General features: G+C 36.6%; 1 protein-coding gene across 2 annotated transcripts in view; it reads right to left on the bottom strand.

Moving 5' to 3' along the window:
* Positions 1-3,976: 3,976 nt before the first annotated feature.
* STAP1 (signal transducing adaptor family member 1) overlaps positions 3,977-19,427 on the bottom strand; it is a 41,944-nt gene continuing 26,493 nt past the window's right edge. For both annotated transcript variants that reach the window (XM_055342577.1, XM_055342585.1), the window contains 6 exons: positions 18,529-18,585; positions 15,817-15,989; positions 14,082-14,210; positions 8,571-8,640; positions 6,299-6,395; positions 3,977-4,748 (listed from right to left, as the gene is read on the bottom strand). In XM_055342577.1, the coding sequence (XP_055198552.1) occupies positions 4,699-4,748; positions 6,299-6,395; positions 8,571-8,640; positions 14,082-14,210; positions 15,817-15,989; positions 18,529-18,585 (576 nt within the window). In that variant the 3' untranslated portion in view covers positions 3,977-4,698. The remainder of the gene's footprint in view (positions 4,749-6,298; positions 6,396-8,570; positions 8,641-14,081; positions 14,211-15,816; positions 15,990-18,528; positions 18,586-19,427) is intronic.

Genomic DNA, 19,427 nt, shown 5'->3' with positions numbered 1-19,427 from the left:
AAAAGCATCCCCTAGTTCTGATGAAGTGAACATAAGTTCCACATTCACCCCTAAACTGTGCATGCACAGAACATGCAAAACATATAATGAGGGCTTTGAGAAGTAAAAACTACTGAACTATATAACATAGATAGTTTATGTAGTTTATTATATATGTGTAAGTTTATATACTAAAGTATAAAAACTGCCTACTTCCCAGGCCAATCCCTACTATATACATGCATGAAACAGACCCAAACCAACATAAATAACAAAGGCTTGAAAACTGAACTGATGCAGGAACTTATTCCCACAAAAAATAAGATAGAACTGCTTCAGTCTAATCCGTCTGTTCAGGATGATTGTCTGCTTTAAACAAACAAACAAACAAAAAAACCTAGGGGCGCCTGGGTGACTCCAACTCTTGATTTTGCTCAGGTCATGATCTCAGGATCCTGAGATCAAGCCCTGAGTCCGCACCACGCATGAAGCCTGTTTAGATTCTCTCTTCCTCTCTCCTGCCCTTCCCCACCCCAACCCCCTCTCAAAAAAAAAAGAAAAATGCAGAAGACCCAGCTAAGGCAGGCCCAAACTCCCAACCTACAGACAGGAAAGGATGGGGCAGGGGGCAAGTGGTGAAGAGAAAGAAAGGAAATGTGAATATCTGTATACAAATATCTATCCGTGGAGATGTGACTCACTGAGGTTTTTTAAAAAGGCTTCAGAAATAAACATGAGTTTGGATTCCAACTTCATTTACTAGTGTTTCTGACTTCAATTCTTTAGTCTTGTGTGAAAACTACTTAGGTGGTGATTTTCTTGATCATAAAACAAGGATAATAATCATAAGATTATTGGGAGGAATGAAATGAGACAATTCATATATTCATGGCACTTCACATGGTGCCTATCACAGAGTAAGTACACAGTCGTCCAGGCTCTAATTACTTGCTTTGGTGCTTTCCTGTTTGTAAGAGTGACAGTTTTCCTCTAGGAAGAAGGGAGGGTTTCTTTCTCCTTCCCTAATGTTATGCTTATTCATTCATTTATGTATTCCCCCAATATCCATCAGTTTCCACTCTGTGCCAGGCCCTATACCAGTTCCTTAAAAGACATTACCAAAATCCACTCAAGAAAAAATGGATAATCTGAATTGTCCTACATCTATTAAAGAAATTGAATTCATAGTTAAAAACCTTCAGCAAAGAACTCTTCAGGCCCATATGGCTCATTGGGTATATCCTACCAAATATTGAAGTAAGAAAAAATACCAACTCTACACATATTTTTTTTTAATTTTTATTTATTTATGATAGTCACACGCACAGAGAGAGAGAGAGGCAGAGACACAGGCAGAGGGAGAAGCAGGCTCCATGCACCGGGAGCCCGACGTGGGATTCGATCCCGGGTCTCCAGGATCGCGCCCTGGGCCAAAGGCAGGCGCTAAACCGCTGCGCCACCCAGGGATCCCTACACATATTTTCCAGACCACAGAGAAAGGCTGCCTAGCTAATTTTTTTATGGCAGCATTACATCAATACGAAAAATAGACAAAATAGAAGGGAACTTTCTCAATCTGGTAAATCATCTTTTAAAACCTGCAGCCAACATTATACTTACTAGAGAAAGGTGGATGTTTTGTCCTTGAAAACAAAGCAAGATAAGGATTCCAATCGAATCATTTGTATTTATCATTGTTCTGGACATCGCAGCCAGTGCAGTAATACACAGAAAATAAAACGTATCCAGATTGGAAAGCATTAAAGCTGTCTCTATTTATAGCTGGCATGATGTCTGCATAAAAAGTTAAAAGGAATCTAGTGCTGCCTTGGAGACTCAATCGGTTGAGCACCGACTCTTGGTTTGAGTTCAGGTCATGGTCTCAGGGTCCCAGATCAAGCCCTATATCAGGCTCCATGCTCAGCACTGAGTCTGCTTGAGATTCGCTCCCTCTCCTCTGCCCCTGCTCTGGCTCCCTCACACTCTATCTAAATTTAAAAAAAAAAAAAAAAAAAAAACTTTAGAAATCAATGGAAATGTAGCAAATGAAATCTTGGAATTCCAAGATCAGTAAACAAAAAATATATTTCTATATATTACCAATAAATAATTGGAAGCCAAAATGTTAAAAACAGTATCGTTTGGGGATCCCTGGGTGGCTCAGCAGTTTAGCGCCTGCCTTTGGCCCAGGGCACAATTCTGGAGTCCCGGGATCGAGTCCCGCATCAGGCTCCCGGCATGAAGCCTGCTTCTCCCTCTGCCTGTGTCTCTGCCTCTCTCTATGTCTATCATGAATTTAAAATATATATATATATCATTTACAATAGCACCAAGAAATTAAATAGGTATTAATCTAACAAAATATGTGCCTGCAGGATCAGTATGCTAAAAACCATAAAGAACTCTAAAAGAAATCAAAGATAACCTAAATAGCTGGAGGGATATATTATTTCCCAGTTAGAAGAAAATAATGTCAAGATCTCAGTTTTCCCTGACCTCATCTAAAGCTTCAAAATCCAAAACTCTGGAGGATTTTTCTGTAAGTATGTTGATTCTAAGACTTATGCTGAAAGGCAGAGAACTAGATTGGTCCAAACAATTTTGAAAAGAACAAAGTTGGATTCATATCTTCTGATTTCAAGAACTAATGTAAAGCTACAGTAATCAAGATAGCATGGTATTGGCAAAAGGATAAGAACATATATCAATGGAAATTTATCCACAAAAATATGGTCAGTTGATTTTTTTTTTTTACAAAGGTACGAAAGCTACTGAATGAAAAGATTATCTTTTTTTAAGTAACTGCTCAATTACATACCTAAAGGCAAATAAAATCAATTTTCCCATTAAAATTAATTTCAAATGGCTCACAGACTGTGAAACAAAACTATGACACTTCTAGAAGAAAACATAGGGAGAAAAATCTTTGTGATCTTAGGCAAAGAGTTCTCAGATAAAACACCAAAAGTGTCTGTATACAGAAGCAAAAACATCATTTGTACTTCATTAAAATTTAAAACATGCTTTGCAAACGGCACTGTTAATGAAAAACAATATTTGCAAATTATATCTGACAAATGAAATATTCAGAATATGCACTGAACTATCAAAATTCAACCATAAGAAAACAAAACCCCAACAAAAATGTGGGCAAAAATAGATATTTTACCAAATAAGGTATGTGAATATCAAATAGCACATGAAAAGATGCTCAATGTAATTAACCATTAGGGAAATACATTTTAAAACCTGAGGGAGGACACCTGAGTGGCTCAGTGGTTGAGCGTCTTGCCTTCAGCTCTGATTATGATCCCCAGAATCTGGGATCGAGTCCTGCATCTATGCAGGACTATGTCTCTATCTATGTCTATCTATGTCTATGCCTCTCTGTGTTTCTTATGAATAAATAAAATATTTTAAAAATAAAACCACAGAGATACCACTTATTAGAGTTACTTTTTTTTTTTTTTTTTTTTAATGACAATTACAAGATTTGTGGCTGGCTCAGTTGCTGGAGCATGCAACTCTTGATATCAGGGTCATGAGTTTAAGCCCCATGTGTGGTGTAGAGTTTACTCAAAGTTTTTAAAAAATGTTTTCATAACAATACCAAGTGCTGATAAGGATGCAACTACAAACTCTAACATCAATGGCAGATATGCAAAAAGAACTTGTGAAGAGTTTAGCAGTTTCTTATAAAGGTAAATGTACTCTTTCCATATAACCCAATAATCTCATTCCTAGATATTTTACCCAAGTGAAATGAAGACTTATGTTTACATCTGCATATGAATCTGTGTATGAATATTTATGTAGTCTAGTAATAATTGCCAAAAACTGGAAACAACCCTAATACATTTTAATTGTTGGGTGGATAAACAAACTAGTTCTTCCATATAGTGAAATACTATTCAGCAATAAAGAACAAGCTAGTAATAAATACAACACTTGTGTGAATCTAGACAATATGAAGAATGAATGTAATCAGCCTCAAAAGTTTTCCATACTGTGATTCCATTGATATGACATTTTGGAAAATGCAAAACAGATCAGTAGTTGCCAGGGATTGTGGGTGAGAAGGGTTAACTATAAAGAAAGAACATTAGGGCATTTTTTTAGGTGATGAAACTTTCTGTATCTTGATTCTGCTGGTGGTTGTCAAAACTCATTAGACAGTATACCAAAACAGGTGAATTTTATTACATGCAGGTTAAATTTTTTTAAAAAAGAAGTATAGCTGTGTACATAAGACACATCACACTTCAATTTTTTTATTCAATTCCCAGCTTCTCCTTTACCAGAAGCTCCAACAGGGCCATACTTGATCCTTAACACTAAGAATTTCTAGCCCAAGGACTTGAGGTTTCCTTCTCCTAACAGCTCTGAGACATGTGAGAGAGCCTGAGCTAACTACTCAGGTATTGGAGAATACGTGAAGAGAGTGGTTCAGCCAGCTCCAGCTGACTACCAGCAACAGATGTGTGAATGAGACCAACCTGAAACATACAGCCCCAGTCAGGACACCGGCTGGTTACAGTTGTGTTAGTGACAAGTGAGACTAGCAGAAGAACTGCCCAACTGAATACAATCCAAATTGTCAATGCACAGAATTGTGAGCAAATTAAATGGTGGTTGATTTAACTACCATGTTTTGGGGTGGTTTGTCACACAGAATTAGATAACTGACATGAAACGAATTATATCAGATTCACTGCCACCCTAAACATTTTTTTTTAATTTTAGAGATGTTGCAGGAAATCCTTTGGTCTCTGAAAAAAAAAAATCAATAATTACTTTTTACATTAATGATTATATTAATAGTAGATTTCTATAAATGGTGTTTTCCTGCATTACAGGAATACATAATATAATACATAATACATAATATAATACATAATAACTGCCTGCATAATATATTATTCTGGGGATATCCGTAGTGATATGTTCAGCCTTCGTAGTTATATTTTAGAGAGGTGTTCAGAAATTAGTATACAGAAAAGGTCAAAGATGTGATAAGAGGGCTGAAGGAACCAATAACATATAGGACAAAGAGAGACTAAGGGAGGGACATTGTGGCTGCTTTTAAATATTTGATGGGATTTTAAAAACCCTGAGTTGTTTCAAAGCCAGAAATTAGATTATATAGAAGTTAAAGAAATACTTCAGACTCAAGGAAGAATCCTCCAATATGAGCACTGATCAAAAGTGAAGTGTGCTGCCTCAAAAACCACTGAGGCAACCATCATTAGGAATTTCCAAACAAGCTGAATGGTCATATCTTAGAGACATTTTCTATCCTGAGTTTGCAGGTGATTCCCATATAGATTGAGACACTGTACTAGATAATTTCCCTAAAGTTCCAACTCTGAGTTTATTTATTTAGCATCACAAGATTCATAATATGTTTTCAACATTGGACTTTTAAAGTTGCTGGCTTTTAAAATTTAATCAGACTTTTCAGATATGCCCTGATGCAGGTAAGCCAAACTAAGTTGTTTTTCCTCATAATCTGTAGGAACTGGGACTTATTTTGGTAACTGAGTCCAAACAAACTGGAAATATTTTATCTCTCCTGCCCACAGCTTTTGTCAAATAATCATATGTATCAGGGATTGTTTCAAAGGCTGGAAAGAAAGTATCACATTCAACCTGCCCTGCTTTGCCAAAAACAACTGCAAACAGGGCCAATTTCATGGTCATGTGAACTATGAAACTGCCTAGGATCCCATTCTTGGTTTAATGATCTATTATCACTGTTTTGAAATTCTTAATAATGTATGAACAAGGGGCTTCACAAATTCTGTAGCCAGTCCTGACTACTCCCTCCTTGTTATCTTACACTCAGACTTATGCTTTCATAATGAAACAAGATTCTCTCTCAAGTCATCTACTGCCTAATGGCCAATTCCCAACCTTCATCCATTTTAATCTGACTAGAGCATCTGGTATTGCCGACAGATCATACTCTTAAATCCCGTTTGGTTTCCATGGCTCTATTTCCATGACTCTGTATAAGGATGGTTTTCATCTTAACTTGTTTGATAAAGCCAAGTAGAATGATGGATGAAATTAGTAGTCACAATATATGCCTTATGGCTTTTCTTTCTCTAGAGTGGGATAGTACTCATCCACCAGAATATATTGGTACTCCCTTAATTTCACAAGGTCGGTGACAAAATGACTTACAAATAGATTTAAAAGCCGAACTTCATTCCTACCTGATTGGTATTACAAAACATATATGGTGGTGGGGGGGGGGTGGAGGCGAGGGAAAGTTGTTGTTTTGTTTTGCTTACACAGCAATAAAATAAAGACATACCAAGGGTTTCATCAGTTGAATATATAAATGGTCGTAAATTTCCTCGAGTCTCCTTCATGAAATAATCAATGACACTGAAAAGGTTTGGGAGTGTAACCTGTATGAAAAGCGAGAGAAGGCTCAGTGTCATCCATGTAAAGAGAGAGTAAAAGAAAGCTCATGTGAAATTTAATGAAGATTGATGTGAATTTCCTGACCTCTAGAAAAACATAGCAATACCTCCCTTCAGTGAGGTACTGAATGGCTAATGTTTCCGACCCATGCATTTTCCTTCTCTTTTATAATATCTAATTCCCTGTTGAGAAATTTCCCCCTCCCCATGGGGTACATTTTGGCGGACAATAATTAGGCACTCTACTCTTTCCTAGTTATTGCATGAGAATGTGACTCAGGGTAGACCAGAAAGTGTTCCCTTCCTGGAGTTTGAACTTGAGTAGAGGAACAAGGAAGGATAGCAGATTCCTAATCAGATGGTTCTTACTACAGTTGACCCTTGGACAATAGGAGTTAAGGATACCAACCCCTGTGCACTCAAAATCCACATTATAACTTTGACTCTTCCCAAAACTAGACACGAATAGCCTACTGTTGACCAGAGGCCTTACCAATAACATGATCGGTTGATTAATACATATTGAGTATGTTATATGTACCTTATACTCTATTCTTAGAATAAAGTAAGCCAGAGAAAAGGAAATGTTATTAAGAAAAATCACAAGAAAAATGCATTTACAATACTGTTTGTACTTATCAAAAAAATCCACATGTAAGTGGACCCATGCAGTTCCAACCCGCATGTTGTTCAAGGGTCAACTGTACAAGTGACTGCTTCCTAGTCCCTGGAGATCTTCTAGCTTTCCAGTCATTTCATGTGCTTCCCATGTTCTTAAATCTGTCTTTGCTTAAGTTAGTTATTTGGTTTCTTCTGATTGAAACCAAAGAACCCTTAAAGCCAGAGAATTTAGCATTTTAATATCTCACTGTAACAGGATAATTTACTAGGCTAAAAGTAGCTGAAATGTGTTGCCACCCCCAAACCAATATTTTCATACAAGTAAAATCAGGTTAAACCTGAATATCCCTGGTAAATTTGAAAGAAAATAAAATGACAACCTGGTTGAGGGGTAGGATAGGGGAAGTGAAAGGGGAAAGAACAATCCAGGCTGTTAGCTTTCATTAAACTGGATGCTATTTCGGCTAATTACAGATAAAGGAGCCCCAGTTCACCAGTCCGACCTGGTGTTCTTCTTCCTGACCATTGCTTCCAGTCAGTTGGTTATTTGGCTTATTCTTCAGCAATCCAGTGGTTTGTTTCCTTCATTACAATTTTTGAAAAAGCCCTGGCAGGCATGGACATGAGAGCTGAGAAGCTCTAAAAGGCATTTATGGCAAAGATGTAAGTGGAACATATGAGTCAGCAGCTTCCCTCCTCTTGGCAAAAGTCAGGACTGCATTCTAAGAAATAGGTTCTAAACATAAAATAAAATTCAACCATGCTGCCCCTTTTGCTATCTGAGCAACACAGTGGGCCTGGAGAGACAGATGCACTAAGCTCAGTTTTAGAGGTGTTAAGATAGATATCTTCAAAACTCATGAGTTCCATGTGTGTGATATAACTTTCCTGGTCCCATTGCAGCCTGAGATCACACGACTGTAGTCCCTTTTCCCAGCACCTGGACCACAACCCACATTACTACCTTTACCTGCATAACAGTAATTGCCTCAGGGCAATGATGAATATTCAACTAGATGATGTATGTAAAGTACTTATTTCTCTGCCTAACCCAGTGACCTAGTGATTATGATATCATATCATTAGCTCCATGGTAAGGTGACTGGGGTAGAAGAGGGGCTGCCGACTAGGAATAGAGCATTTCTTCATGATTATGTTGCTATTATGAGAGAGATTTCCAAACTGCATGACAGGTATTAGAGGACTGGGCACCCACAGATTTTTTCCCCCATTAGAAATAAGCACATTGAAATACGTAGAGTTAGAGGATATAAAACAGATATTTAACAAAAAAAAATTTTCCCCTCTCTGAAATAATTGTATTGATAAAGACTACAGAAAAACAAACATAGAATCGTTAGCACTCTCTCTTCAACAGCGCCTCATCTACCTGCTTCTGGATCTCACTTATCACCCTGGTTATCTGTCATTTTCAGGGCACTGTGTTCCTAGGCAAGGGCTTTTCTATCTTTCCTTAAATTCTATAAGGTAGAGTTGGGGAAAAACAAATTCCTCAAAGACAAGGAAATAGCTACTTACAGGTCTTTCCAGTTCAATGGTGTAGTTTTTTCCTACACTCATCACTTTGTAGTGCTTGATTCTTGGCAAACTAAAATGAAAAAAAAAAAATCTCCATTTGGATCAACTCAAATTAAAGTGAATATAAAATATCTCCTGTAGTGTAAACCCTATGTTTCCATTTCCGTAGTTAGGGGAAAAAAAAAAAAAAGGTGGAGGGTAATGATGGTTTTTATTTTGTTAGTTAGCTGGTTCTCCATGTCTGTTTTTAGGGAGTTATATCCTAGGAATATAGAAACCTGGGTCATTGAATAGGAGAATGGATAACCGAAAAAAAGGAAACAAGAACTAAAAATCTTTCAGGCAAAAATCATTTTTTATGCCAGTAATTTACAAAGCAAGGCAACATTATAAAATCCTGCATAGGCACATACAAATCAGATAGTTATTCTCTAGATTAACAGGGAAGTAGAAAGAATTACTGAAAGAAAATTACTTTCTACTCTACCCTCATCACTATTCCTATCAGAATTCCCTGGATGGCTGTTCTTTCTGCTAGCTCATATACCACCTTGGACACTGCTAACTCTGGGGCTGACTCACAGATACAGAAAATGCTCTGTGAGAATGTAAAGCACTAGATGAGCCATAGCGTCTTCCTCTTCTATGGTCACATAGAGCTCTAAATTATTACCACCCTAAACATGGTATTTTATCTATTAGCCTTTGTCTTCCAGCATGAGGCACACAGTATTTATGTAACTGAATTTTTAAAATATTACAAGTCCATCTTATAGTGCTATTTGCTACTACTGATTTATACTGAGAGCAGAAGTCAGTAGGTTTGCCTTGAATTCCTTTGATTCATATGACAACAGTGTCAGGACCAAGACATCTTGTAATGTTGAAAGTTAAAAGTATTTATTACACTACCATTGGCTTGAAAGAAAAACTAATTCAACATCTATCCAATTTACAGAAGTAGTCTAAAGCTGTCTGTCAGGTTAAGTTTGTTGGCAGGGCCTCCCACCTTCTTTTTCATCCCCCCGTCTCTCCATTTCCAGGTCACATTCCTCTAGGACTGGATTACACTTCTTTTCAAGGGACTTTTTCCTCCTCTACCACAATATCCAAATATTCTCTCAATTGACTATCACATTGGAAAACAGCTTTTATTTATTCTATTCCAGTGGCTTATTCTAGGACTTTATTTTTAAAACATGGGATGAAATCTAAATAACCTTCTCCCCCCTAAATAACCTCTCTCCTAAGAAAAAAAAAACTAAAAATAAAAAGTATTCTTTATGTTACCCTGTAAGTGGTGACAACGATTGTTGTTAGTAATAGCTATTATATCATCATCATCATTATCCATAACAAGGCTATCGGAGGAAAAGTAGGAAACAAAGATTAACAGAGTTTCTTGGAACTTTGACTAAGACGACTAAGTTCTGAGGCAGAAAGTAAGGTAGAAAAAAATTCCATTGAAATCACTTAGGCTTTGAATCTCCCCTTAGACTTTTGTTTTTCTTTCATATTTTGTTTTGTTTTTCCAAAGAAATAAAGATAGAGGAAAAAATGAGATTGATAAAATTTGCTAGATTGAGGTTTCTTGATTATGATCTCAAAAAAGAAGTAACTTGTCATTTAGCAAGTGTATGGCCTTAAATGTTATATAAATACTTGGTTTTAACTTCTGACCTCAAGTTTTGTAAAGGAATTAATTTAGGGTCAATATGTTCTAGTGTTTCCTTGGCTAATGACTTTACAAAGTATATATATTACTAGCTTGCCATGTGGTCACAACAATTTTAAGAAAGCCAAACCACTAGGTTTGTTGTAAGAATAGCTCTATGTCTTTTGAATTCACACATCACTGCTCTGGGTAAAGTGAGATGATATTTTACATGGAGAGAGGAGTCACCTGCTAATTTGGTACTATGTGACTTTTGCTTTTTCCTGAGAACTACGATCTTCCCTCCCACAGCTGATTTGTCTACAGATGGAGATAATTTTACTTTCAAGCACTGTTTTGTAAACTAACCTGTCCTTTTCAGCTGGTATTTTACCAGACACAGTCACCTAAACTTGTGTGGCTGCACATTTCTCCTACAACCCGTAAGAGAATGAATTGGTTTTGTGGGTTGTTACTCACCTGTGTTCAGATGCTTCCTAATCATCTAGATTTTTTGCCAAAGTCTTTACATTAAGCTCTACAGTCTAACAAACTAACATCCTACTACTTTCTTCAACTGCTACAACTTCAGAAGATATGAAATCTAGGACTTCTCAAATTTCTGTTCGGAAGCATTAGACAATACATATGACAATCCCTAATATCAGATATATCTGGCTCATAAGGAAAATTGGTGCAGCAACAGTTAAAATTTTTCATATCCATTCCAACCATAAACTATTCCTAAATAAGCACATACCCACTCTAGCGTTAGAACATGCTACTTTGACCATTCCTCTCTCTCCGCTTTCTAAATTTGAACTTTTGGGAGGAGGAGGATTAGTTTTATGAAATTTTATGTTTTTTGGACCATCAGCTGTATAAAAGCACAAATTTCTATATGAATTCAAACTGGCAGTGACTTTCCTAAAATTAGAAATAGGAAATTTGATATAAACTCCCTTGCCAGACTCTTTCTTATGAGTTTAAATTTGACTTAAATATAATACACATATAAGTAAAAACTGTGATGTTCATTTCATATCCTAAGTATAGAAACTCATTGAGTTCGGTCACAAACCACATCTACAGCAGAAAATGCTGTTATTTCTGATAGTTCATGTTTACGGAAAATGCAGTGCAAAAGCTGGGCTAATTTAAACCATCCTATAAAGAGCTCAGGCTGCTATTGTGCAGAAAACACATGGTCTTAAAGAGTCATTAGCTCCTAGGGACTTTGTTCATTTCATACAGAATAATAATACAGGGTTCACATGCTAATGAACTGAACACTCAATCCAACCAAGAAAAGAATAAAATGAAGGGGAAAAGTTAATCATCCTCTTGCATCATTTAGCTTTCCAGCAGTTAAATTTTTAAAAACAAAATCTGAGAAATAGATTTTAATTCAGTTATATATGCTCTTAATTTTTAAAGGTATATTCAATTCAATTTCCTAAGCCCTGAAAAAGAACAACCTCCTTGACCAGGATGTACTCAACAAAAAAATTCACTTTTCTCCCAGGACTTCTAATGTAATGGCAGTCACAATTTTTATTTCTTTTGGATTTGTTTCAAAATAGCCAATTGAATTATAAATCAAATAAATTAAAATTGAGTAATCTGTGATATTCTATCATATTAGTTGAAAATACATTAACTCCAAATATCAGCCTTTGTAATAAAAAATCATGAAACAGGGGACCCCTGGGTGGCTCAGTGGTTGAGCGTCTGCCTTCAGCTCAGGGGTCCTGGAATCAAGTTCTGAATCAGGCTCCCTGCATGGGGCCTGCTTCTCCCTCTGCCTGTGTCTCTGCCTCTCTCTGAGTGTCTCTCATGAAGGAAGGAAGGAAGGAAGGAAGGAAGGAAGGAAGGAAGGAAGGAAGGAAGGAAGGAAGGAAATAAAGGAAAGAAAGAGAGAAAGAAAGAAAAAGGAAAGAAAGAAAGGAAGAAAGAGAAGGAAGGAAGGAAAAAAAGAAAGAAAAGAAAGAGAGAGAAAGAAAAAAGAAAAGGAAAGAAAGAAAGAAAGAAAGAAAGAAGAAAGAAAGAAAGAAAGAAAGAAAGAAAGAAAGAAAGAAAGAAAGAAAGAAAGAAAGAAAGAAAAGAAGAAAAAAAAGAAAGACGGACAAGAAGGCTAAGGTGACATAGATATTCATTGTGGAAACACACACACACACACACACACACACACACACACACACACAGACTCTCACTTCACACACAGAACTGGGCCCTGATCTACTATCTATCATTCTTGCCACCTGTTCAGGGCACACGGCTGTTGTATAAAGACCAGCCTCTGTTTATATGGAGTAATTGGCAAATGATGAAACTTGTTGGACCATGGCTCTTTTTCCTGCCTTTATTCACTGTCAGTGTCTTCATATTTCATATATTTAGAATTATTGATATTTATAGTGGACTGGTAGATAGATTCATTGACAGATATGTTACAGCTAAAATAATTAATGGAATATTATCCCCAGAAAGAATAGCAAATTCAAGAATCAAAGTTCTGGTTATGCTTTTATATGAAAGATAATTACTTATTGAACATTTCGTTTAGGACAAAAACCTGTATTTTAATTTCATTATCAGTTGTCAAAGTGTTAACTAACCCAGAGTGCCTATTTATTGAAATGCAAGATTTCATAGACTTAGAGCTGGAGTGGACCTTGGCAGATCCAACCACCTTAGCTACACGGAAAAACCAACTTTTGCATGTGTCACTGACTTCATCAAAGGTAAAACCATTTTACTAGAAAGAAATTAACCTTGACAAGAAGTTCCCATGTGGTCCTTTTTATAGATGTCAGGTTATGTTACCTCTTCATTCATCACAGTTCAGAATCCTCTCGTGTCATTCAGAGTATATAACTCTTGCCCTACAGTGACCTGGGGGGCTCAGAGTGATCAGTCCCTCCCCCCACCTCTGAAATCTCATTTACCACTATTTGCTTGTTCACTGCATTGCAATCACAGTGGCCTCTTTTTGTTTTTGAATAAACCCAGCTCTCTTCTGCCTCTGGACACATGTATTTAATGCCTGGAATGCTCCTGTCCCAAATATTGGCATGGTTTCTTCCCTCACTCCCTTCAGGGCCCTATTTAAATGCTAGTTAATAAAGCAGGCCTTCCCTGACCACTCTGTATTAGGACAATAGTGGGGCCCCTGGGTGGCTCAGTAGGTTAAGTATCTGCCTTTAGCTCAGGTCATGATCCCAGGGTCCTGGGACTGAGCCCCATGTTGAGCCCCATGTCGGGCTCTGTGCTTCTCCCTCTCCTTCTGCCTGCCGCTCCCCCTGCTTGTGCATGCACTCTCTCTTTCTCATTTTCTGTCAAATAAATAAAATCAACCAAAAAAAAACAAAAAACAGTAGTAATCAGAAAATGTTTATACATCATCGCTGAGTGTTCCCGTATCTGTCCTATTTTTTCCATAGATCTTATTACTATATATATGATTTTTCATAGCTGTATTTATTTATCACCCATCTTCCCTTATGAGAATGTAAACTCCTTAAACCAGGGATGTTGTTGTGTTCACTACTCCATTCTCAGTACCTAGAATATTACTTGGCCCCATAGTAGATGCTCAATAATATTTGTGAAACGAATGAATGAATGAACAACAGAACTATACCCAGGATCAAAGTAATTCACCCGTTTTTCTTTTTCCCTACTGCAAATATTACCCTTGGCTCAATCTTTAGGATTGTTTCCATAACATTCTTTGCCTATTCTTATGTTTATCTAGTCCCAACAAAAACACATAGCAGATGCTGATCTTGTGTGACTTTGCTTTTTAAAGTGATACCATGCTTTTAACAATTCCATACTTTTTAAATTAAACATACTCTATCTCCTGCCGGATGGTGATGGAGTAGCTTTTACTGTCACTACCAGGTCTCAGGATCATATTTCCCAAAGAAGGGTTCTTCTCAAGCATCTCAATTGCTTCTTTCCGGGACACTGAATAAAAACATCTACAGAGGTGAGACAAAAAATGGGATTTTTTTTTTTTAACTGATGAAGATCATTACTTGAAAAAATGCTACCAAAGTAACTCTAAGAGCTGCAGTTATTAAGTTTTCTTAATTCCCAGCTTTATTATTCCTATTACAACTGTTATTATAATCTTGTGCCATTATTAAATATACCTTATGCTTAAGGCCTTCCTTCCCTCATCCCTCCAAACCTCTTTCTTTAACTAAAAAAGGCCTGAAAAATTATTTGTTGGTCAGTATGTAAGCATCATTATCACTTGAACAGCTAAGCCAGGAATTAAAAGTGTATCCCCAGCTCATAATCTCAGTTTATATAAGCTCTTGGATAAATATTTGTTGACGGTTTCCCTTCAGGGATGCAAAGCATTTTTTTTATATATATGCTTCTCTTGTATGGTCTCAGTTTTAAATAACTGATTTTTTAATTTAAATTCAATCAGCCAACATATAGTACATCATTAGTTTCAAATGCAATGTTCAATGATTTGTGTTTAATACCCAGTGCTCATAATATCACATGCCCTAATGTTAATGCCCATTACCCAATTATAAATAGCATATTTAAAGGTATGTCTGCATTCACTCCTTTTGGTATAATATGGCTTTCTAATGGCATTGGTGCTATTTTTATGTGTCACATTTTTAAGAGAGCACTTCTCATTTTTATAGTAAATATCATAGCCAATGAAAAGTCTGTTTTATCAACAGAGAAAAATCTGGCAGGATTTGCAATACCCCAAAATGTTAACAGTGAATATCTCTGATTGGTATGACACAGAATGATTTAAATATTATTTTTATCTATATAATAAAAATATTTTACTTGTTTTACTGAGGAAAAAAGGAAAAGAAGCACTCTTTGTGACTTTTAATCTGTCAGGCTATCAGATGTCACTGATTTCAGCTAAGAGTGATGGTAGGCGGGTTTCAGCCATTACAGTCCAGCAAGACTATGCCTAAGAACCTGATGTTGTGATGGAACCAGGACAAGTTTCACCAACAAGAAGACCACAATTCCAGGAGGAAATGGCTCACAATCTTCGTCACCCTTTCCAGCAAAGTAGGAGTAAAAAATAAAGGTGTTGCTGAATTCAGCCTCTTCCTTTTCCCAACGATACCTTATATACTTTACACAGGGTCTTCCTCAAGTTCAAGCTCAATGACCGCTCACTGATTGGACAATTGAATAGAACATTCACATACTTAAAATTCTTTGGTATAGTTTTCTGACAGAAAATCAGTCATTCATAGAGTTGCATGATGGAAAAAAAAAAACATCTTTTCCTTCTTTCTACATAGCAGAAAGGTTTAGGTTTGAGCTTTGGAAAGAATATCTATTTGGTCTACAGATGTGGGTGGAAGGGGATTTCCTGTGTGGTAAGAGGGTTGGCTCAAACCTGCATTTTGCATTTTGTTGATCATGACACAGAAGAGGAAATATGGCATCGACTCAGAGATCTAATGTTTATCCACATGACACCTTACTGCCCATGCTTTATGAAGCTCAATGGTTCACTCTCTTTGGTAATCAGAAATTAGTATTAACAATCTGATAACAAACCCCATAGTTAAGTGGCCCACTTACACTGGCATAGGGCTCAGTACATCCACATAATCTTCAACTGGTTCCTTCTCCTTTCCCATAGCTGAGCTTGGCATCTGCTCTGTCTCAATCCTCCTTTTTTTCTCTCTCTCTAGGACTTCATGCAGTCGAATTACTTGCCCAGGGAGGAGTGACACGTGTAGGGGGACGGACAGCTGAACCCAGTGAAAATAGTAGGCAAACAAGAAACAGCAGAAAAACGAACTGGTATTAGCAAAAGGAGAGTCCTGTGGTCCCCAGGGCCTTCAGTTATCTGACACAGATGGGTGGATAGGATGGTGAATGGAGGGTCCTGGTGTCTTAAAACTGCCTCCAAACCAGCCAAACAGCTTTGACCTGCACACAGTGCCTAACCTTCTTCCTAGAAGTGTTCTGTTCAGCCTGGCACACAGCAGAGTACACCCACCTTGCACCACAAGCTAATTCAAGTAATGACAAACCTCTCAATTTTCCTTCTGTGCTCACTAGTTCTTGGTGCCAGGGAAGTCCCAGAGCACCTGCAAGGTGCCTTGCTTTCCCACGGCCAGCCTGGAATTAGCTCCACCAGCCATATCATAATGTGGAATTGAGCTAGAACTCATTGTTTAGATAACTGAGAACTGGTAATAAGAGGTCTATATTTTGGCAAATCTGTACATATATTTTAAACTTTCATTCCCACATTAGGATGATGATACTGCTCTACTTAGTTTTTTTCCCCACCTTTTCTAGATATGTATTTTGGATTGAGCAACCTATGCCCTCCTGATATTCATACCCCTGATTTATCTCACCGCATGACCCACTTACATGTTCTTATTAAATCTTATTATATATATATATACATATACACACATATATGTGAAATTTGAAATAAAAACATAAGGGTATATAACACAAAGTTTTAAAGACTATTCTTCTGGATAATTAAGCTAACAATCACTATAGTTAGTTATTTCTTTATATATCAATCCAGAAAAAAATAATAGAACGAGGAGAAACTAATGAAAAAGCTACTGCTTAATAATTGTCTATTATGTCCCAAGCATTGTACTATTCCAAATCCTCATAGCAATACTATAAGATCGGTATTGTTATCCCTACTATACAAGTAGAATTTAAAAAAAGGTTAAGAATAACTAGTCCAGGGTCACATTACTAGAAAGTTGTGGACTTAACCTCCAGTTTATTTAACTCAAAAGCAAAGTCTCTGCTCTTTTGACTACAGTCTGTGTTTCTCAAACTTCTGGTAAAGTTCTAATAATAGCATGGTGTGAATATACACAGAGTGTTCAGGGAACATAGTGAAAAACATGTATAGGGCAGCCCGGGTGGCTCAGTGGTTTAGCGCCACCTTTGGCCCAGGGCCTGATCCTGGAGACTCAGGATCCAGTCCCACGTCAGGCTCTCTGCATGGAGCCTGCTTCTCCCTCTGCCTGTGTCTCTGCCTCTCTCTCTCCCTGTCTCTCTCTCTTTCTGTGCGTGTCTCATGAATAAGTAAATAAAATCTTAAAAAAAAAAAAAAACGTGTAGAGCACAAAATTTAAGACTTTTCTTCTCTTGGAAATTCATGTGAATTTATTTTGTATTCTGAACATACCTATGTACATTTTAATATGAAAATAATGCTGGGATCCCTGGGTGGTGCAGCGGTTTAGCGCCTGCCTTTGGCCCAGGGCGCGATCCTGGAGACCCAGGATCGAATCCCACGTCTGGCTCCTGGTGCATGGAGCCAGCTTCTCCCTCTGCCTATGTCTCTGCCTCTCTCCCTCTCTCTCTCTGTGACTATCATAAATAAATAAAAATTAAAAAAAAAAAGAAAACAATGCTTTTTATCCTTACCTCAAAGAAAAAAACTAAAAGCAAATTTTTTTTTGCCAAAACATCAAGTATAATTAGTGTACCAGGAAGACGCACCCCAAGGTTTTCCAGTAGTTTTAGTGTTCTCCTTGGTACCTATTCACATACCTTTGGGGGTACTTGAATCCCAATGTAAGAAGAGACACAATGACACTTTTCCATAATACTGATGCAGGTTCCCAAAAAGTTTCTTTCTTTTCACAAGTCAACATAATTCATATTTATGAAAACGACAGTTGCTACAATAGCTTCATTTAAAATAATGATAGATATCCTGCTGCAACACTTACCTGTAAACAGTAGGTCTCCCTATTTATCTCTGATAAGGTGCCACAGAGTTGAACATGTAAGCATCCCTTTGTCCTAAGACTCACCAAACAAACATTTAAAGGTGAGTTTTCATTTTGATGGGCTTTTCTGTTAAATTGTTTATGTTATTCATAAAATTCATCTCTTAGCATTTTATAAATATGTATTAAATGAATAAGAAAGTAATTGAAAAGTTTTTTAGAAGATGTAAGCTATAGATATCAGCATATACAAAGGACCATTGTGTCAAAGGACAAGACCAAAAAATAGATCTCCCTGATGACCTGTTATTCTCTAGCTAGCAAATGGCCCTGTTTATTTTCTATTTATGATTATCACAATTTCAAATCATCTTTCTCATTTTCTTTCTTCCTTTCCATCCACCTGATAAAAATATAAATTTCATGAGTAAGTATAAGGGTTTATACCTCTCCTTTTCAATTCTTGTATCTCTGACTCCTTTCACTCTATATGATTCATAGCCAATGTCCAGTAAATATTTGTTGAATTAATGAATCAATCACAAGTAATGTCCTTCCTACTTACCTCTGTTACTGTAAGAATGAAGCCTCTCCATTCTTCCCCACTTTCTGTGTTCTCTGTCTAAATAGGAAGACAAAAATATAAAGAAGAAAAGACATGAATGATTAACACTAATACTTTTATTAACTTCAAAAACTTTAGAATTTCATGATTGTTTTATAAGACTCAAAATGTATAAGCCATCAAAACCCAACACAATTGACACAATGCATATTTTTCTATTGAAGCACATTGTTTTAAAAAGTCAGTTGTAATTTTTAAAAGCAGTTTAAATTAGTTGAAAGGAAGAAACAAGACATTTTCCTTTTTGTTTAAAACTGTTAATGTGTATTGGTAATGAAATTTCAGTATTATTTTCTTTTGTCAAAAGAATATAGCTTTATTCTGTTTGCTTAATAAACAAGTAAAATTATATAAATTTACTTAACTCAAAAAAAAGTAAATGTTAGGACACTTATTTCCAAATATGTCAATTAATGGTTGATTCCCCCTGTTGGTATTTAACACTAACTGGCTTTAAGTTTGGGACAACAAGGTAAGTTTGGGACCAATGTAGTTAATCCTTAAAAATTTGCAATTCTTAGCTCTAAATCCTACTAATATAGCCAACATTTATTAAGTATTTATAAGAGGCATCTACTGTTCTAAACATTCACAGATATTAACTAATTTAATCTTCATGGCAACTCTGCAAAAGTTTTAAAATTTTTATTTCATAGATTTGCTCATTTAACATATTTATTGAGTGCGTTTAAGTGTTGGACACTCTTCTAGGTACTGGTTTATGTCAGAGAACAAACCAAAAATCCTTGTTCTGATGAAATTTGGGGCCTAGCAAGGAATAGTGAATCATAAATACAATAGTGAGCAAGTGTTGTTATAGCATCAGAAGGAAATAAAAT

Source organism: Nyctereutes procyonoides, unplaced genomic scaffold, assembly GCF_905146905.1.
Source record: "Nyctereutes procyonoides isolate TBG_1078 unplaced genomic scaffold, NYPRO_anot_genome, whole genome shotgun sequence".
Lineage (NCBI taxonomy): Eukaryota > Metazoa > Chordata > Mammalia > Carnivora > Canidae > Nyctereutes > Nyctereutes procyonoides.
This window is presented reverse-complemented; position numbering and strand designations above follow the sequence as displayed.